The 18,160-nt window shown below is 38.7% G+C and overlaps 1 protein-coding gene across 1 annotated transcript in view; it reads left to right on the top strand.

The window, feature by feature from the left end:
* The first annotated feature begins 246 nt into the window (after nt 1-246).
* Nucleotides 247-18,160, top strand: part of cacng2b (calcium voltage-gated channel auxiliary subunit gamma 2b) — a 41,686-nt gene continuing 23,772 nt past the window's right edge. Inside the window, exon 1 of the mRNA XM_088303055.1 lies at nt 247-600. Coding sequence (XP_088159181.1) covers nt 390-600 — 211 coding nt within the window. The 5' untranslated portion in view covers nt 247-389. The remainder of the gene's footprint in view (nt 601-18,160) is intronic.

Below are 18,160 nucleotides of genomic sequence, written 5' to 3'. Positions count from 1 at the left end.
CCCATTCCGTTATTGGGGGTTCGGCCTTCACAGGGCTTCCAAAGTAGGCCTCCCTCCTGTGGGATCAACTTTTTTTTAGGTTGCTCACTTGTTCCACTTTGGCGTCTCTTTGACCGCCCCCCTAAAATCCCCCCCTCACCCCAACCCCTTTTCAAGGGTTCCTCTTATTTCTTACCTGGTCGGCGACCCCCCACCCAAAACCAACCATACGATTTCCCCCGAGCTCCCCTAATTCCCCCGCCCCCCCCGCGGTCCCCCGCTACCGCCGCCCGCCCGCCGCCGCCGCCCACCCCCCCTTTTCCGAGCTGGCGTGGCGACGCAAACTCACAAATATTTACTTCCTGTACGTGAAGAGGAAAGGGGGCCCCCCCTTCGTGGAATGCGGCAACATGGGCGTGTTTGACCGCGGGGTTCAGATGCTGCTGACCACGGTGGGGGCCTTCGCCGCCTTCAGCCTCATGACCATCGCCGTGGGAACGGACTACTGGCTGTACTCGCGCGGCGTCTGCAAGATCAAGAGCAACAACGAGAACGAGACCAGCAAGAAGAATGAGGAGGTGATGACGCACTCGGGCCTCTGGAGGACCTGCTGCCTGGAAGGTGAGACACAAACGCCTGCACCGCTCCAGCAATTAATGGCGCCGGTCACAGGGCTGATGTACCCTAGGTTACTACAAAACATCAAAAACAGTTGGAATATTTTGGTAAGACTGACGGACGGGTTTTTGCCAACATCAACGTCCAAGTTTGGGTCACATCAAAGACACGTTGGGGTTTTTGATGTGCCCAACATGAGTTTTTGTAAACATTAAAGGCAAATGAAGGGCTTGCGTGGGCCTACTATACAATTTTGGGACATCTCAAAGACACTTTGGGGTTTTGATGTGCCCATTATGAACTTTTGTCGTCGTTAAAAATAATCTAGTGCTTTTGTGGGCCAAACATGCTCTCATCAAAGACACATTGGAGGTTTTGATGGAGTTTTTAGACACATTAGAGTCAATTTAAGGGTTTCAGTGGGCCTAACCGTACAAATTTGGTTATGATCAAAGACATTTTGGAGATTTTTCTGTGCCCAACGCGAGTATTTAAGCGTCAAAAGCAATTTACCACGTGGCAACTGAGATGTACACATTTTTTTGGTAAAAATCAACGATATTTTTAGTGGTGTCAGTCTGACTTACTTACAAGCTCTGGTAAATACCCAAGACATTTTAGAACATTCAAAGGAGTCAACGCAGCTGTTTTTGTATACATCAAAGATAACGAGTCTTCAAAATATGCAATGTATGCTTTTTTTCTTGGATAAATCCAACCACAAGCTTTTGTGGACGTGAAAGAAAATTTATAGGGATATATAAGCCCAACATACAAGTTTTGGTAAACATCAAAGATAATTTGAAGTCTTAGTAGCCAATATCACAATATTTTAGAGATACAGTTATTTGTGTTCATCCAAGAAATTTCGGAGCTTATAATCCACCCAACAAGTTTTTGTGAACAGCAAATGATTATACTTAATAAATTTTTTGGGTCTAACAATTTCACGTCTTTGTTTCACATAACATAGATGTTTGCGTAAACTTGAAACACAATTCAGGCTAGCCAAGAGTGCAAAATAGACCTGTATGTAAATATCAAAGACATCTCAGAAGATTTAATGGATCCGATTTATATGCTTTAGTGAAACTCTGTTTAGACTTTTCCGTGCGTGTTTTATAAAAATAAGACAACATAGACATCAGTGCACCTAATGTACAAATTCTGGCCATGGATCTTATGACATAGCGCAACCTAATGACATCCATTGATTGCAAATCTAATGTAAATATTAACTGAGGCTACTTCAAAGTCATTTTTTTTTAACGTCTTATTTTTACGTGTTTAAGTTTTGATTTCCAACGCTGCATGTTAAATTAGCTGCTGTCACAATGACGTCCGTCTTCTGATTGGCTATATGATGTCATGTGATCAAAACTACAGGAAACCTGCTGGCACAGCTCATTCTCCCACCAAATCCCATGCCACGCACTATCTTCTCCTCCCCCCGCATGTTTCTGGAATGTTTTAAAAGCAACATCCTTGTCAGGAACTCTGCAGAGAGATGAGAGGCAAAAACCGGGGTGAGCTTTTTGAGGAAGAGAGAAAAAAGAGAGGACCCCCTGCGCCCCGTCCTCCAGGCACACTATCTTTTAACATGCCGGCAAAATTCATGTACAATTTTAGAGTCCTTAGAGTGCCTAACATACACATTTTTGTAAGCATCAAAAACAATTTCAAGTCTTCACTCTCCATCGCATACCCATTTTGAACACATCAAATACAATATTGATGCAAATTATATAATATACAAAGCAAATTTAGAATCTTCAATACTCATAATGTTTCAATTGATTTGTTTATAGATGACAATATTGTTTTAGTTTGGGTTTTTTTAACCTGACATGTTTCGCAAGTCTTTCGCCTTCTTCAGAGTGTCACATGATGTGACACGTCTTTATCAGCTGATGTTCCATGAGGGGACTTAGAAGGAGGCGAAAGACTCGCCAAAGCATGTCAGGTAACAAAACAATCTAACACAATATTGTCTGCTATAAATGAATCAGTTAAAACATAGCGAACAATAAGAAGACAAAATGAATGTAGTTCAACTACCTATTGTATAAGTTATTAAGAGTTAAAAGAAATGCGCACCATTTCGCTTCTCACTCAGCATGAGACTTCAAATTTTGGTTTTATTGTTTTTGTGCTGTTTACTGTCTCCATTATTAATTTGTTTTATTGATTGTTGTTGTGACTTAATTTGCTCCACGTATAGCACTTTGCAAACAGTGGTGGTTGTCTTAAAGTGCTTTCTAAATACAGTTGAGTTGAGTTCCATGAGTTCCAAGCTGCTTATCCTTACGAGGGTCGCGGGCATGCTATACCCTGAATTGGCTGCAAGCCAATCGCAGGAAACACAAAGTCAAACAACCAGTCGCACTCACACCTACGGCCAATTTAGAGTGTCCCGTTAACCTCCCATACTTGTTTTTGGAGTCTGCATTTGTTCTTTATTTGAACGATCCATGACAATTTCAATTCACCTACATTTTCTATAAACACGAAAGACAATGTAATCATCAAACTACTCGATGTTTGTAATCATAGGCAGCAATTTGGCTTTCAGCCAGTAAACGAACGAGGTTAGCACAACAAAAGCAGCTTCTCAAGTTCTTATTGTACAGATATGCGGTCTTGTGCCATCGAGTTTGTTCGCGTCCACTACCACTTGCAGCCGTCGGCGTCACGGGTGGGAGTTGGTGTCAATTTTGGTTGAACACCTAATCATCGAAAAGAACTGGAGGTCTTTTTTTTTTTAATTCTTTTTTATTTTAATCTTCCGCGTTGCGGTGCAGCACTTCTTCTCGGGGCATCAGTGTCGGATAGGTAGCTTCAGGACAACCCGAATGACGTGCCTCTGTGAAATTTCAAATTTGGACTCCAGCATGCCAGCAAATGACTCTAGTGAGGATAAGCAGTGCAGAAAATGGATGGATGGACAGAAAAATTATGCGCAGCGAAGCTCCAGCGAGGAGTGTGGCCGCACTGGACGTGTCAATTTTGGATGATTGGTGTAGTTGTAGTCCCTGAATGGCCTCGGTGAACAAAGTAAGTCAAGCTAACTCTTATAGATTAAGATATAACGACCGACTCACAATTAACCTTACAAAAAGCTTCTCGTAACGCATTGTGTTTGCATATCTAGGTGACTCATTAAAGAAAACAGACAAGACAAGACAGAAGCTGCATTTAAGATGCTCATTTCCTCTTTCTCTTGTAAGTCAGTCAAGGAATGGCTAATCGTTTTGTGAGGTTTTCACAGGTTGAAGTGGGCCCAAGTTGAGATGTCTATATACACTTTGAGGCCGGTTGGTCCCGTTATTTTATCGTTAATAGCAACATATTTACAATGGCTTTGAATGGAAGGATTGTGATCGGTCCCTGGCGTGACTCCCATGGAGAAAGGGGAGGGAACGGGGGCGTGGCTGTGATGCTTATCGCAGGAGGCTTTTTTTAAACTCCTTAGTTTTGTATTGATGTCTCCAAAACAAATTGATAACATTGAACATGCGAGCTAATGTAATAATTAAAAAAAAAGCAAACATAAGATTGCTTGTTATTGAAAAATGGACGATCCCTCCTCGGTCACCCCTTTTAATAAACCTGACATCAAAGACAATCTACTCCGCACCAAATTAAAGACAATTTAGTCATTAGCGCTCCTTTTTGCAAACATCAAAGACAACTTAGTCTAATGTATTTTTATTGAGTATTCTATCTAATCTTTCGTAAGAAAAAATAATCTTCAATGCACCTGTTTTTGTAAGCAGCAAGGACAATTCAATCTTCAAAACTGTACCTAGATTCTTTTTTAAACATTAATGATAAATTATTCCTCAGTGCACCTCCGTTTTTGTAAATATCAAAGACAGTAGGGTTCAGTACACATACCTTCATTTTTGTAAAGTCGTATTCAATGCACATACGTTTTTGTAAACATCAAAGATGATTAATTTGTACCCCTACAAAATGAGGTTGAATTGAACACCAACCCCAAAAAGGTTTGTAATGGCCTACAGATGCCACAAGAGGTCAGCAAAGCAGTTTTCTCTATTAGACAAGGCTCAGGCCTGAGCAAAAAAAAAAAACCCTGCACAGACTTGCGTTTTTCCATCAATTAATCTTTGTTAAAAGAAAAACAGAAAAACAACAACATGTAGACCTACGTGTGTTCACGCTCACCTACATTCTAAACATCAAAGACAAAGCACATTGAACTTAACACGTTAAAATTTCCATCCAGGTGTTAATCAAGCAGAGTGATTAGAAGTAACGTCATCACGGCCTGTCCTGCATCGGCGGTCCAGCTGCCGAGTCTAACGTAGTGTCCCGTGACAAAATTGCCCGTGATGGATCTGTCCCCGGGCCGGAGTCTGGTTCCAAGGAGCCGGGCCCGGCAGCCCTGAGGGTTTGCGGGCCATGACAGGTGGAGCTCAGCGGGTTCTAAGTGCCGCTATTAATCTCCATCACGCCGCCGCCGTGTGTGTGACAGCAGATATGTTTCTGGGAATGAGATGTGAGCGTGTGTGTGCGTGTGTGCGCGCGCACACGTTCATCATTTTTCTTACAGAGGACATCTGAAGCCAGTGAACCTCACAAGGTTAAACTCTTTTTAAGATGTGCAGACGCACCACAATGTCTTTTATGCATTTTTCCCTTTTTTTTTTAAACAGCTTTTTAATGCAGCGGCAAATAGACCGTCCAGAGAATATACGATTTGCATTCAGAGATAGCTGGGAGCGATTTATGGGAATGTGAAAATAATTTTTGATCTGGGAGGATGAGACTGTATATGATGACGATACTATTTTTGATTGTGCAGTGATTTAGAAAAAGCTAAACAGAAACAAAAACATTTGTTGGTAAGTTGGCTACTTCCTGCTTTACGAACACAGATGAAAACGTCCTATTTCTAATTCATAGGTAGGCAGGAAACAGTCAAGAAACATTTAAACGCTTGGAGGTAACTAGATTTTCAATTGTGAGGTGGAGAGCAAAATGTCAAAATACCAAAATGCATTCTGAAGTTTGGTTGGCAAGCGACTTCCCCATTTTGGGTTGATGAGGAAAATTCGAAATTACTAAAAACAACAATTATAAGTCGATTACTTCCTAGTTCATGAAGAATGACATAAGATGTTGGGAATACACCAGACTGTAGCATTTGCATTCTGGGACAGAAGTGGGAAACTGTTTAATAAGAGTGGAGCTGAACGCCACAATGACACATTTTTAACCAGATTAGTGGAGGATTTCATAAAACAACCGGACTCTACTGATTCCGGAAATGCTGATCTTGTCATCGGCTTGACCAAATAAATGCCCACCTCAGATAAACCCATTTTTATCCCAAAACATAAAATAAGATTACATTTCTTTTTAATATAAAATTAAATGTAGCGTTTGTGGTCCACTTGAAAAAAAATAAATGCCGCACCACAAATAAACACCTAATTTTTCTTGTTGGATGAACAAAGAATACATTTTGACTACAAAATACAAATTTGAGGATCGTCATCTACTCAGACATAAACACAGCACCTCTATTACGATACAAACATGTGAAATATATATATAAAGTTGGTCATCTACTCAAACCTATAAACACTGCAAAATGGTTGCATTATGCGCATCGCGCTCAAAACAAAGCCAGTAAGCGCATGAAGCATCCTGTGTGCTGTCACAGTGATGTCACCTGATCGTTGTTGTTGCTTCACGTGGCAGTCTAGTGTAGGTGTGCGTGTGTGGGTGTGTGTGTGCGGGTGTGTGTTTGTGCGTGTGTGTGTTCTGCTGGCAACTCCGCGCGCCCTCTTTAACGCTTGGCGGGAAGGTGCTGACAGGCCGCCTGTGCCGTCATCCCGCTGGCAAAGGGAGTGACCTGTGTGTGCGTGTGTGTGTGGATTTCTACCCAGACACACTCACTATTGTCGGTGACCAAAAACAAACACGCCATATCTCTGTCAAACAACAGTGACAAAACAGCAATACAGTCATGTCATTATGGATTAGTATTGGTTTTAATCCGTTAGCATCAAATATCGGTTTGTCTTCTCTTTATCTGTCCTGAAGATATTGTGATGTATTATTCATGGTTGGGATAAGTGAGTGGCAATACCATATATATAATAATGTCCAATCAACCTACCAAGCATGTTTTTTGGAATGTGGGAGTAAGCCACAGTAAACCCACGCAGGCACGGGGAAGGAGGAGTGTCAGAGGCGGAATCAAACAGTGCACATCGGCATTGTGAGGCCCATAGTACTAACCAGTCGACCTCTGTGTCGTCCGCAACGATACTTTAAGCAAAGAAAAAAAAAAAATCAACTCCTCCTTACCAGTAGTTAGTGCAACTGCGGCAGTTTGACACATTGCCGAATAATCATGTCCCTCAGAAAGAAAGAAAGGTTTCTGTTCAACATTCATCTATAATTGTGTTATTTGAATTTTAAAGTATCAAAAGTACTCAGTATCAGTGAGTAAAATTCTGAAAAAAGTGGTTTTAAATTTCACACGGTTACCTTATGTAAATGTTATAAATCGAAGCTATATCGTGATACCAGCTAGATCCATCCATCCATCCATATTCACCGCAAATATATCATAATATTGTATTAAATTGCTCTACAGGTCCCACGCCTTCAAATAAAGATGTAGTACATGAGTAGTAGTGTGCCCTCACGCTGATGGGAGACAACGTAACACACACACATGCACACGCAAGTCTGTGTGTGTTATATGAGACATTAGCCCATTGATTGCCAATGATGCATTCAGTAGGGAGGACAAAACGCGCACAAACACACACACACACACCCAAGGTTTGTCATCGACTACATGAACAAATCCCATACCTCCAATAAACACTCTGTTTTTTCCCACAGAAAATAACAGGTGACTATTTAAAAAAAATAAAATGTAGATGCGTGACAATTTAACACCACGTTTGATGTCATCCAAATGAACAAATCAACACCACACCTGAAATAAACACACGAAAAAAATGTCTGGTGATTATCATTTAAAAAAAAATACACAGATGGGTACCAGTCAAACACCAGGTTTGTCATCCACGTCGATAAATAAACCACACATCTCAAATAAAAGCCATCTTTTTTTGTTTTTTATTTGTATTTTATTTATGATGATTAAAACATATATAGACGTGTGACCGTTAAATGGCAGTTTTGTCTTCTTCTGTGTGAACAAAGAAATGCCACACTAGAAAATATGTCGATGTGAAATGCGCTGTATAAATGAAGTTGTATTGTATTGCATGACAGTGAAAACCTGAGATTGTGGTCATCCATGTAAACAAATAAAAACCACACCACAAGTAAAAAAAAAAAACTCCTGTTTTGATGGTGACAATTAAAAAAATACTGATAATTAAGTCTCATTGAACACATGGACAATTAAACAGCATACCTCCAATATACACCTTTTGTATTTTCCACTTAGAAAAAAACAGGTAGTACAATACAATACAATACAACTTCATTTATGTAGCGCATTTCACAACAGCTGGAGCTGTAACAAAGCACTTTCCATGTGGTATTATATTAATTCGCAGGAAATTAGAACACAAATTAAAACACAGAAGCACATATGCAATAGATACTATAAGAACAACAGAGCAGTGAATTATACACAATCTTAAAATATTGACTTCTTCCATCAAATTCATATGATTTTAAAAGTGATGACGCAAAAAATAAAAGATCTGTGGTTCATCGTCACCCAAATGAACAGATACCACACCTTAAATAAACACCTCCTTTTTTGTTCATCAAAAAATATCTATTTGTAACAGTCAAACATTCATGTGAACACATAAACCCGTCACCGCAAATAAACAACTCTTTGTTTTTTCCTCAGAGAGGAAAAACATGTTACAAATGAAAAAAAAATGGTGATGAAATTACAAAATGGTGACCAAATAATAAATGTTGCAGTTTAGTTCTGGAATTCTATGTGAAAAGGACAAGCTAATAATGAGCAAATCCACTGCTTCCCGGTGTCATGGATTACATGATTACTACTTCAACAGGAGTCAAATCAGTTTCCCAATTGAGACAAACATAACAATAGTTCATAATAATAATAACCATTCATCATCTTCATTATTGAAGGATGATACGAGGAGGATCCAGCGGGGGCGCACCACAATCACCATGACAACGGGGCTTAGTCATCCACAAACAAGAGCTCGAACAGTGACTAACATCTTGTGAAGGTGTCATCATGCTCTCTTGGTCTCTCTCTCTCTCGCTCACTTTCTCACTCTTTCCCTTTCTCACGGGGCGGGATGATTAATTGGCCACAATCGAATCCTAAAGAATGTGGGCAGGATCGAAAAAGGGAAGTAAATCGAGAAGGAGGTTGAGTAGAAGTGAGGAAGAGAAAAAAAATATGCTAGAATAATTAAAAATATATATATATAAAATTGTAACCTTAAATTAAGGATCATAACCTGAATAAATGTTGACACTTTAAAATTCCGTGAACTAAATACCCCTCAAATGAGGCTAAAAATTATGAATTCCAATCAAAGCCATGTTTTAATCAAAAAGAAAAATGACAATCAAAACAAAACAAAAAATCAAATTGGGAAATTGCAATCAAAATGAAATAATTACAATCACGCAAATGAAAAGTGGCTATCAAAACAAAAAATGATGATCGGAATATAGAATGATGGTGAAAATAAAAATCATATGAAGAACGACAAGAACAAATTAAAAAAAAAACTTGGATCAAAGCAAGTAGTGACACTAAAAGTGAAAAACTATCCTAAATTATTTATAACAATTAATGATGATCAAAATACAATGACGTTGAAAATACAAAATGGCGCTAAATAAACATCATCACAAAACTGTGACCAAATCTTTATATTGCAATGAGAACTGCAACAAAGATGAAAATCAAATGACATTTTAAAAACAAAAGGACTCTTACAAAACAAAAAAAGATTTGTTTGCTTCAAAATGAAAAGTTAAAATCAAGTAAAATGTTAAAAAGAATTATATTACTAAATGATGCATGAAACTTAAAATGACATTAAAAACACAAAATATGGATCAAAAAGTGAAAAAACTAAAATTCAAATATGAAATATCTTCATATAATACAAGTCAATGAACCAAAATGGAAAATGATGATTGAAACAAAAAAAGGGATAAAAAATTGTGATCAAAATGTAAAATGGCGAGCAAAACGTAAAATTAGTTAATTTGTCACCCATTTTTTGTGGGTCAACTTAATTGTCCCTACTTCCAGGATGATTAAAAACTGGCTAATGAATTGTCATTCAGTGGAATCAATAGACGCCAAATAGTCTGAGCGACAACAATCGTCATCTTCTTATAAACATCCTTATTCTCACCAAAGAAAGCGGAAAGACGCCATTTTGGCCTTGATGTAGCGGATGGCCACTCGATAACTTTTTGACACTTTACCGACTTGACATGTGAGTGAATAATCAATAGATTAATCAGCCTTTGAAGTGTTGAATGCCGACTCAGCTGAACCCACGTGCAGACCAATAAACGGCCAAGTGGATGAAAGGAACGTGCTTCGCAAATTCAATGTGGTTTGCCTTAAAAAACTCCAACCTCTTTCAAACCAAAATGGATGATTTACTGTTCATTGCACCATGTGTCCTCAAACTTTTTTTCAATTTCAGGCAGAGGTCCTTCAGATTATTTTGAGCAGCCTGTTATGATAGACACATTAAACCCAATCTGATGTCAATTGGTTAAACTGTTGTCAGGAGCTTGTTTTTTTTTTGTTTTTTTTTAACTTTCAAGGGGTTTTAATTCAACTCAACTAAATTTTATTCTCAAGTACTTTTACAATACAATCATCGCTGCATACAAAGTGCTGTAAATGGAGTATAAATCAGATAGATGAGCTATGTGCTCCCTTCTACAAGCTCCATTTTAGCAGGCGAGCAACAGCATTTTGGACCAACTGGAGATGCTTGAGGGAGGACTGGCTGACTCCAAAATATGGTGCATTACTCATGACATTTGTATTACTCAAAAGATTCACCCTTGTTCTTTAAAGGGAAAGTCAACTCAAAAATGTTCTTCAAAAGTATATGGTCGAGGCACGCCCACTGGTCGAAACATGGCATTCAGATTTATACTGTGTTTGCTTCTGTCGACTGAAATGACAAAAAGTCCCCACCCCAACTTTATTTATGACACATTTTTTTCAACATCTGGAGCTGTAACAAAGCACTTCGCAGATGGCGTAATATAAATTAGAGGGAAATTAGAGCACAAATTAAAACAAATAAACACATATACAATAGATACCAGAAGAACAGCAGAACAGTGACAGTCTCATGTTGAGTCCAGGCTCACACAAAAAGGTCTGCCTGGGTAATGAGTAAATTTGGCCAAAATAGCTGTTTCAAACCAAAATAAACTTCCTGATCATTTTCGGGCAAGGGTTCTTGTACTTTTTTGTGCGTCCTGTTTTCAAAGACGCGTATACTCAATTTCGTGTTGATTTGCAAAATTGGTCCCGGAGCTATTTTTTTTCTAGCTGTCCACTAACGAGTGAATTGACTCAAAATGGCGGCTCCAAATCCAAATGTCTGCCTTCTTGTTCATTTTGGGCATATGTCCTTGAAAGTTTTTTACGTGTTATGTTATGATTGACATGATGTGTTGATTGATAAAACTCGTGAGGGGAACTCCTTTTCCTTAACTTTCAAGGCGCTGCATTTTAAGTCCTCTCATTTGCTAATTGTGACAATAAGCTAAGAAGAAGTTTTGCAGTGTTATTTTCATAAATCACATTTTCTAGCTTGTCATATTTGAGTATTTCCTGCTTAGCCTCGCGGTAAAGCAACACCTCTAAGTCTTTACGCAGGCACGCCGCCGTAAAATACATAAATCTACTTCCCTTTCAAGGAGATTAAAAAAAAAAAAAAACAGAACAATCAGCGAAAGAAGGAAGGATGGGGTGAGGAAGAGGTTGATGCGGGAAAGGAAAGGATGAGGAGGCATAAGGTGTGATGGGAGTGGGAGGAGAAGGAAGGTGGAAGGAGATGGGAAGGAATAAATAACACTCCTTGTAGAGCCTTTGTTTTTTTGGCGAATGAACAAACGACATTCTTGTGCTTCATCCACCCAAAAAAACTTAAATGTATCACAAAAAATGTCCATCTCAATTCCATTTCAAATTTGTGAGGAATCCAACATGACATTGTCAAAACCCAATGACTGGCTTCTTGTTGTTTCATTTTTTGTGGTTCTACTCATGACAAACATACCGACCAAATGTCATATTATTGAGTGAAAATGGTACCATGGTGTGAATTTTTAAAAGTGGCACAGATTGGTTTGGGGGGAAGTGACAGTACCGTAAATTGATCCCAAAATGGTTGCATCAAAGTAAAATGCCAAACTTCTATTACCCTTCTGGACATGGCATCTTGAATTTTTTGTGGCATTATTCATGATACACATAGAATACCTAACAAATGTCATGCTGTTTGGTGAAACTGGCTTCAGGGGATGAATTGTCGTCATAAAGTTGCTTTTAAGGTGCTGCCAGGGCAATTTGGGGGTTTGTATGCTGCCATCACCAATTGATGCTTCCAACCCAAAAGTCAGAATTCCTGCCTTTTAAGACATGGTCTCTTGAGACGTTTTCATATAACTCAGAACAGACACTACAAATTTCTTCTTGGTGAGATAACTCGGTTTTGGGGGCTTCTGAGGGTTTTGGCGAACTGAAAATGGCTTCTTGAAATCAAAATGGCTGACAGCCTGTCTTTTCATGCATGGCTTCTTGAGATTTTTTTGCAGGTCTGCTGTGCATGATAGACATAACTCCAACCCCCAAAAATCATTTGATGTGGATCTCGTTTTGAGAGATGACTTTTTCAAAAATCTCGTAAAGTCAAGTAAAATGAGTGACTTTCTGACTTTTCAGGCACAAGTTATTCTGTGACTTTTCTCATGATAGACATGTTTGCCAAATTTCATGCTGCTTTGTGAAACTCGATTTTGAGGGCTGAGCTCTCCACAAAAACTGCCACGACTGCTAGCATATCAGGTTGACCATAGCTGCAAAATCCCTCAAAATGGCTAAAAAGTCACGTTATGGCGTCACATCCCTGCATCATCAGAGGAACCAAAGAGGGTCCCTTAAAGTCACTAGTGTAGTCCCCTGCAGTAGCAGAAAGACCAGTTTTATGTGTGTGGCGCTCTACCCGTGTTTATAGGCCACTATGCTATCAGCGCTGGTTGCTATGGATCTATATGAGCCTTTGAACAGCCGTTGCTATGCAGCGAGCGAGCGAGGCAGAGCAATGAGCCAGAGGCCCATGCAGTGGATGAGTCATAGACCCCCCCGCTTCTCGCTCCCTCCCCCCTCGCCGCCCGCCAACCAAGACCTCCCTTCACTCACACTCGTACCCCCCTACTGCATTCCTTACACACACACACACACACACACACGCACACCCCCACACAAACAAGGATGAACCTCCTGGCGTTCTCATAGCGGTCGAACCTGTCAAACATGGCTGACGGCGCACACGCAAACACACACAAAGACACACACCTGGTTGCGGCGGCATTGCAGAGGCGCACACTCACGCACGCGCACACGCCCACGCACACGCCCATTGTAACCTGTTGTGATGTGTGCACTGTAGCTTGACACGCCCTCCGCTACTACAGAAGAGAGCTAAGCATGGTCATGTGACCTGCATTGCAGCTTAAACATTAAGACCTCCCTGGGACATTTTGTCTTAAGAAATAGACTTTTCATTTTTTTTTCACTTTTCCCAGACAATGCAGCTTTTAAATATTGACTATATTTCTTTGAAATAGCCAAAAATATCAAAGCTCCACAAAAGTGTGTCTCTTTGAAAATATTTCACAATGCCAATTTTCCGCTAATAAAGTTATTTCAAAGTAAGAGGGCAGACATCCTGTGGACTTCAAATAGCCATGCATATTGAATTATTTATTTATTTATTTTTAATTCACAGGTGCATGACCAAGTCTTTTTTTAGGCAAATTGACCATCAAATGGCTGCTTCAAAGAAAATGTCGGACTTTATGTGTCTTTGCGGGCATGACTGCCTGAGGATTTTTGTGAGCCTACTCATAACAGACATGTCTCCCAAATTTTAGGATGCTGAATGAAAGGGACCTTAGAGACTGATTTTACCAAAATACCATGAAGCATAACCAACCTTCGTTTTCTGCAAGGGTGTCTCTCCATGGATTACCCATATGCAATGACAAAAAAAAAAAAATTTGTTTGCAATTTAAAGTCACTCATCTGTTTAGAATACAATGTTTGTATTTGGGAAAAAATGGACAAACAAGGGCAGGTTTGTCTTTGAGGGACGGCAAGAAATTTTAGACTTTCAATTTCTGCGGTGTGACTTTTTTGAGGGTTTACTCATGATAAACATGCCTACCTAATTTCACTACCCATGGAGGCTCAAATCTTACAAATTTATGCAAGGATGTCTCGCCACTGAGATGATGAGCCCTTGTCGCTATTTATTTATTTCCATATTTAGGCTTAGAATATTGCAAAATTTAAGGTTAAAATTTCTGTATGTATAGTATTTTTGAAAAGACTGACTCGTTTAAAGTGGAAAACTGTTTGTTTGTTTGGTTGTTTTTTTTTACAGCAATTCCCGGTACAGGGGAGCCATTTTTGTCATTGACAAAGAACTTTTATTTTCAAACTTGAGAAAGTCACTAGGACACAAATATGAACAGTTGACTCAGCGTTACCCAGTCCCTGCGACGGCACTTGGAGGACAATAAAAGTTGCCTGATACTTAATTCCCAGTCATCAATTTAAGCTCAAGTGAGTCAATAGACGAATTAAGGCCATAAAGATCAAATTAAGATGAGTGTGGATTCACTGTGTCATAAAAGAGCACAGGAATAAAACAAAACAAAGCAAAAATAAAAACATATAAACACACCACAGTGTCGGCAAACATTTTTACGATCCAAAACAAAACATTCATATGAACTTGTTATGGCTAAGCTTGTTTGAAAAAAAATAACCAGAAAGTATTCAAAAGTCATTCTTTTTTTTTCAATGTTTTTTTTAAGCAAAATGCCAAACTGCAATTAAATCATCCATTTCAGCCCATCAAGAACGTGAAGAGTTGATGAAGAGTTGATCATTTAAAAAAATAATGGAGAAATAGCGACGCCAACATTTGGGTTTGTCTTTGATGTTTCGTAAAACCGTGTTCCTCAAAAGGAGGTGATGTGATAAAAGGCAAAATTGTTTTCCCAGTTGAACTGGGGTGCGTAAGTCAACATGCTACTTTTCCCAGATTGTACTGCACCCCCCAGGGCTCTGTCGTAGGGCCCCCTTCTTTTCATTGTGGCCTGATCTAATAGGAACATTAACATACTGACATGTAGAATGAGTTCAATTTTCATAGCTAAGCAGTTGACATTAAGCTGTACTCCTTTAATTTCACATTTATTCTCTATTTATTATTTAATCTTTAATTAATTTAATTGAGATATTCAATTAAAATATTTGTTATATTGCACTGGAGAGGGGAGCTCTCCAATCTCCTTGTACACTGAGTACAATGACAATAAAGGATATTCTGATTCTGATTCTATCTAAACCAGTCTCTGGGTGAGGGTTACAGGGTCAAAAGTTAATGGTTGCAGTTAGAGTCAGGTGTTTGGAGAAAGGCTTAGGGGTTGGAGGGTGGGGATTGGGTTTACCTTCAAGGTCACACTAAGTGAGGTTTAGTAGTTTGAGAGTAAAGGTTAGTTAGTGTTAGATGTTCCAGGGTAAGAACTTTGGGGTTACTTTTAAGTTCAAGGTTAGGTTTGGGTTTGATGTTTCAATGTTGGTGTTAGGGATCATTGTTAGGCTTACAGATTTGGAGTTTGGGTTAATGTTACAGCGTGTGTTTCAGGTGACGACTTAGGTCCAGTGGTTTGGGTTAGTGTCAGCCATTAGGATTTTGGGTTACGGATTGTTATTAGCTTCAAGGTTACGATATTGGGTTACGTTCATGTTAGGATGTGGGGTTGTGATTGGGGTTAGGGGTTGTTAGGGGGCTAAGTTAGGACTTTATATTTGGAGTTATGATTCATGGCCGCATTTTTATAAAATTCTTAACCTTAGAGCTACGGTAAACACATTTTTTTCTTTTACATTTGCTGTCTTCTTTTGCTCTTTATCATTTAGTTTATCTCCACGTTTATTTTGCTCACTAATCTGAGGTCAGCTCCAATCGCTTATATCCATTAAATTCACTTTAAACATCCTGTGGCCACTTCACCTTCCCTCTTTTAATAGCCAATGTCAAAGCCTTTTAGCGGCCAGAGGCTTTAAAAATGCATAATTACAGCAGAGAAACAGTACACCAATGTACACATTAAGTGTGATGCAATGTAATGCATTGGTTACTGTGATAAAAACGAGCATCTGCCGACCGCCAAACGCCATCAAGCCGAACAAAGTTTGAAAAATTTGGACTAAACGAAGCGAAGGTGAAGCAGCATGACCGAGTCAGACAAAAGGAAATGATGCGCTAGCTCTGCCCAACCGATAAAATTCTTTAACACTCGGCCCATAAAGTGTCATTCTCCATTAATCTGCGCTTATATCTTGTGTGGTCATGTACCTGTGCCATGAAGTTACAGTCTAGTATGGCAGTTGAATTATTTTGACATTTTTTGTTGTAATTTAATTGTATTTTGAGCCAATAGTTACGCCAGGACAAGAAGGAAACTAACATATTTTATGGCTCTCTTCAAAAGATTTAGATATCAATGAACAATAAAGAAAATGATAACAATAATAGTATTGTATTCATGGACATTTTCCCACTCAATTACAGAATCTGAAATGAATATATTTCATGACTATTTAGTAATATTATATTATAATGTAATGAGCAGCAACTCGAACAAACCTGACATATCACTGGGCAACTTATTTTTTAAACAATGAATGAATGAACATGAAAGAAAACACATTAGACCAAGCCTATAACAATATAGTCCTTGTAGTATTGAGACAAAATCTCATGTCATGTTGTTCCCCTTGTTTATATTTGTGATTTGGGAAAGTACACTTTCTCAACACCTTAGGGAAGAATCACTTTAGGCAAGTTCGCCGTGTCGGCCACAAAGCATTTTAGTGGAGTGGAGACACGAGTACCAGACCTACTTTTGAAAGTCTGCGGGTTGGGGCGGGGGTAGGGGCATTGCTGTGTTTTCCCATTGTGGTGAGCCACAAAAGGCCACTTTGTATAAAGTATTCAGAGGCGACACAAGGCGTTCATGTGGGCGACATGTCCGACGCGGGATGGGAACGTAGCGACAACTTAGCAGCCTCCTGAGGTGTGAAATGCACACACAGATGATGCCGTGCTTTTTATGGGAACTTGTCATTGCGCTCCCGGCTTGTGTATTATTCAGGCGGGTGGATATCTTCAGCATTCTGGCAAAATCCTCATCCTTTTGTAAAATAGTATCTTTAAAGGACTTCATTTTACCAACATACCTTTACATATTGATGTTATCTTTCCAAAAATATCCCAGAAATTAAGTTAATAAAATGGCAATATTGGAAGATGTGCCTAAAATAACTAAGTGGAAAAATGGGTTGCTAAAGATGGTGCTAAAATGACATAACGATATTTTTCAACTGGCGATAGTGAAAGATATTTTAAAAAGAACGACACTAAAATGATATTTAAGGCAAGATGTTGGCAAAATGAGGATTTGTGAACTTACAGATGCATTGGTAAACTACCAAGGAAATTTGGTAAAATGATGATAGAGTATGATATATAAAAAATGTGACATTGGTAAGTTGTTGGAAAAAAAATACATAAACGGAATGTCAGATATGTTGGTAAAATATTGATACAGGAAGATATTTTGTAGTTAAACTATCAGTTCAAGATTGTTGGGTAAGATAATACAAGCAAATATGTTGCTAACATGATAAAACAGGAAGATGTTGAAAAAAAATGGCAATCATTAAAGATATGTTGGTAGAGTAAACTGGCGATAGTCAAAGAATGGCGATACATTAAGATAGTTTGCTAAAATGATGATAAAATGTTGATTAAAAAGTTGATAGTGCAGTCAAAAATTACAATAAGTACAAAAAAAATTGTAAACTGACAAATAAAATAGCACAACGATGATACGGTAAATACTTGTAAAATATATGATGATACATGAAAATACTGTACATTGCTTAAACGATATATAAATACAAAGACACGTTGGTAAAATGATGATATGCGAAGATATTTAGGTTAAATGAAAATATGTAAGATAGTTTGCTAAGATAACAATACAGGAATATATGTCGCTAAAATGATGATACAGGAAGATGCCGTTAAAATGATGATAAGTGGAAATGTTGAAAAAAAAATTCCCTAAAGATATATGCTGGTAAACTGGGATATGGGAAGATATTTTGGTAAATTGACGTTCTGGGAAAATCTGCACATTACTTAAACAATGATACACAAACAACATAAAAAGACATGAAAAGGGT

This window comes from Idiotropiscis lumnitzeri, chromosome 8, assembly GCF_059441095.1.
Source record: "Idiotropiscis lumnitzeri isolate Australia: NSW breed Sydney's pygmy pipehorse chromosome 8, RoL_Ilum_1.0, whole genome shotgun sequence".
Classification (NCBI taxonomy): domain Eukaryota; kingdom Metazoa; phylum Chordata; class Actinopteri; order Syngnathiformes; family Syngnathidae; genus Idiotropiscis; species Idiotropiscis lumnitzeri.
The sequence above is the reverse complement of the archived record's forward strand: the minus strand, read 5'-3'. Positions and strand labels throughout refer to the sequence as shown.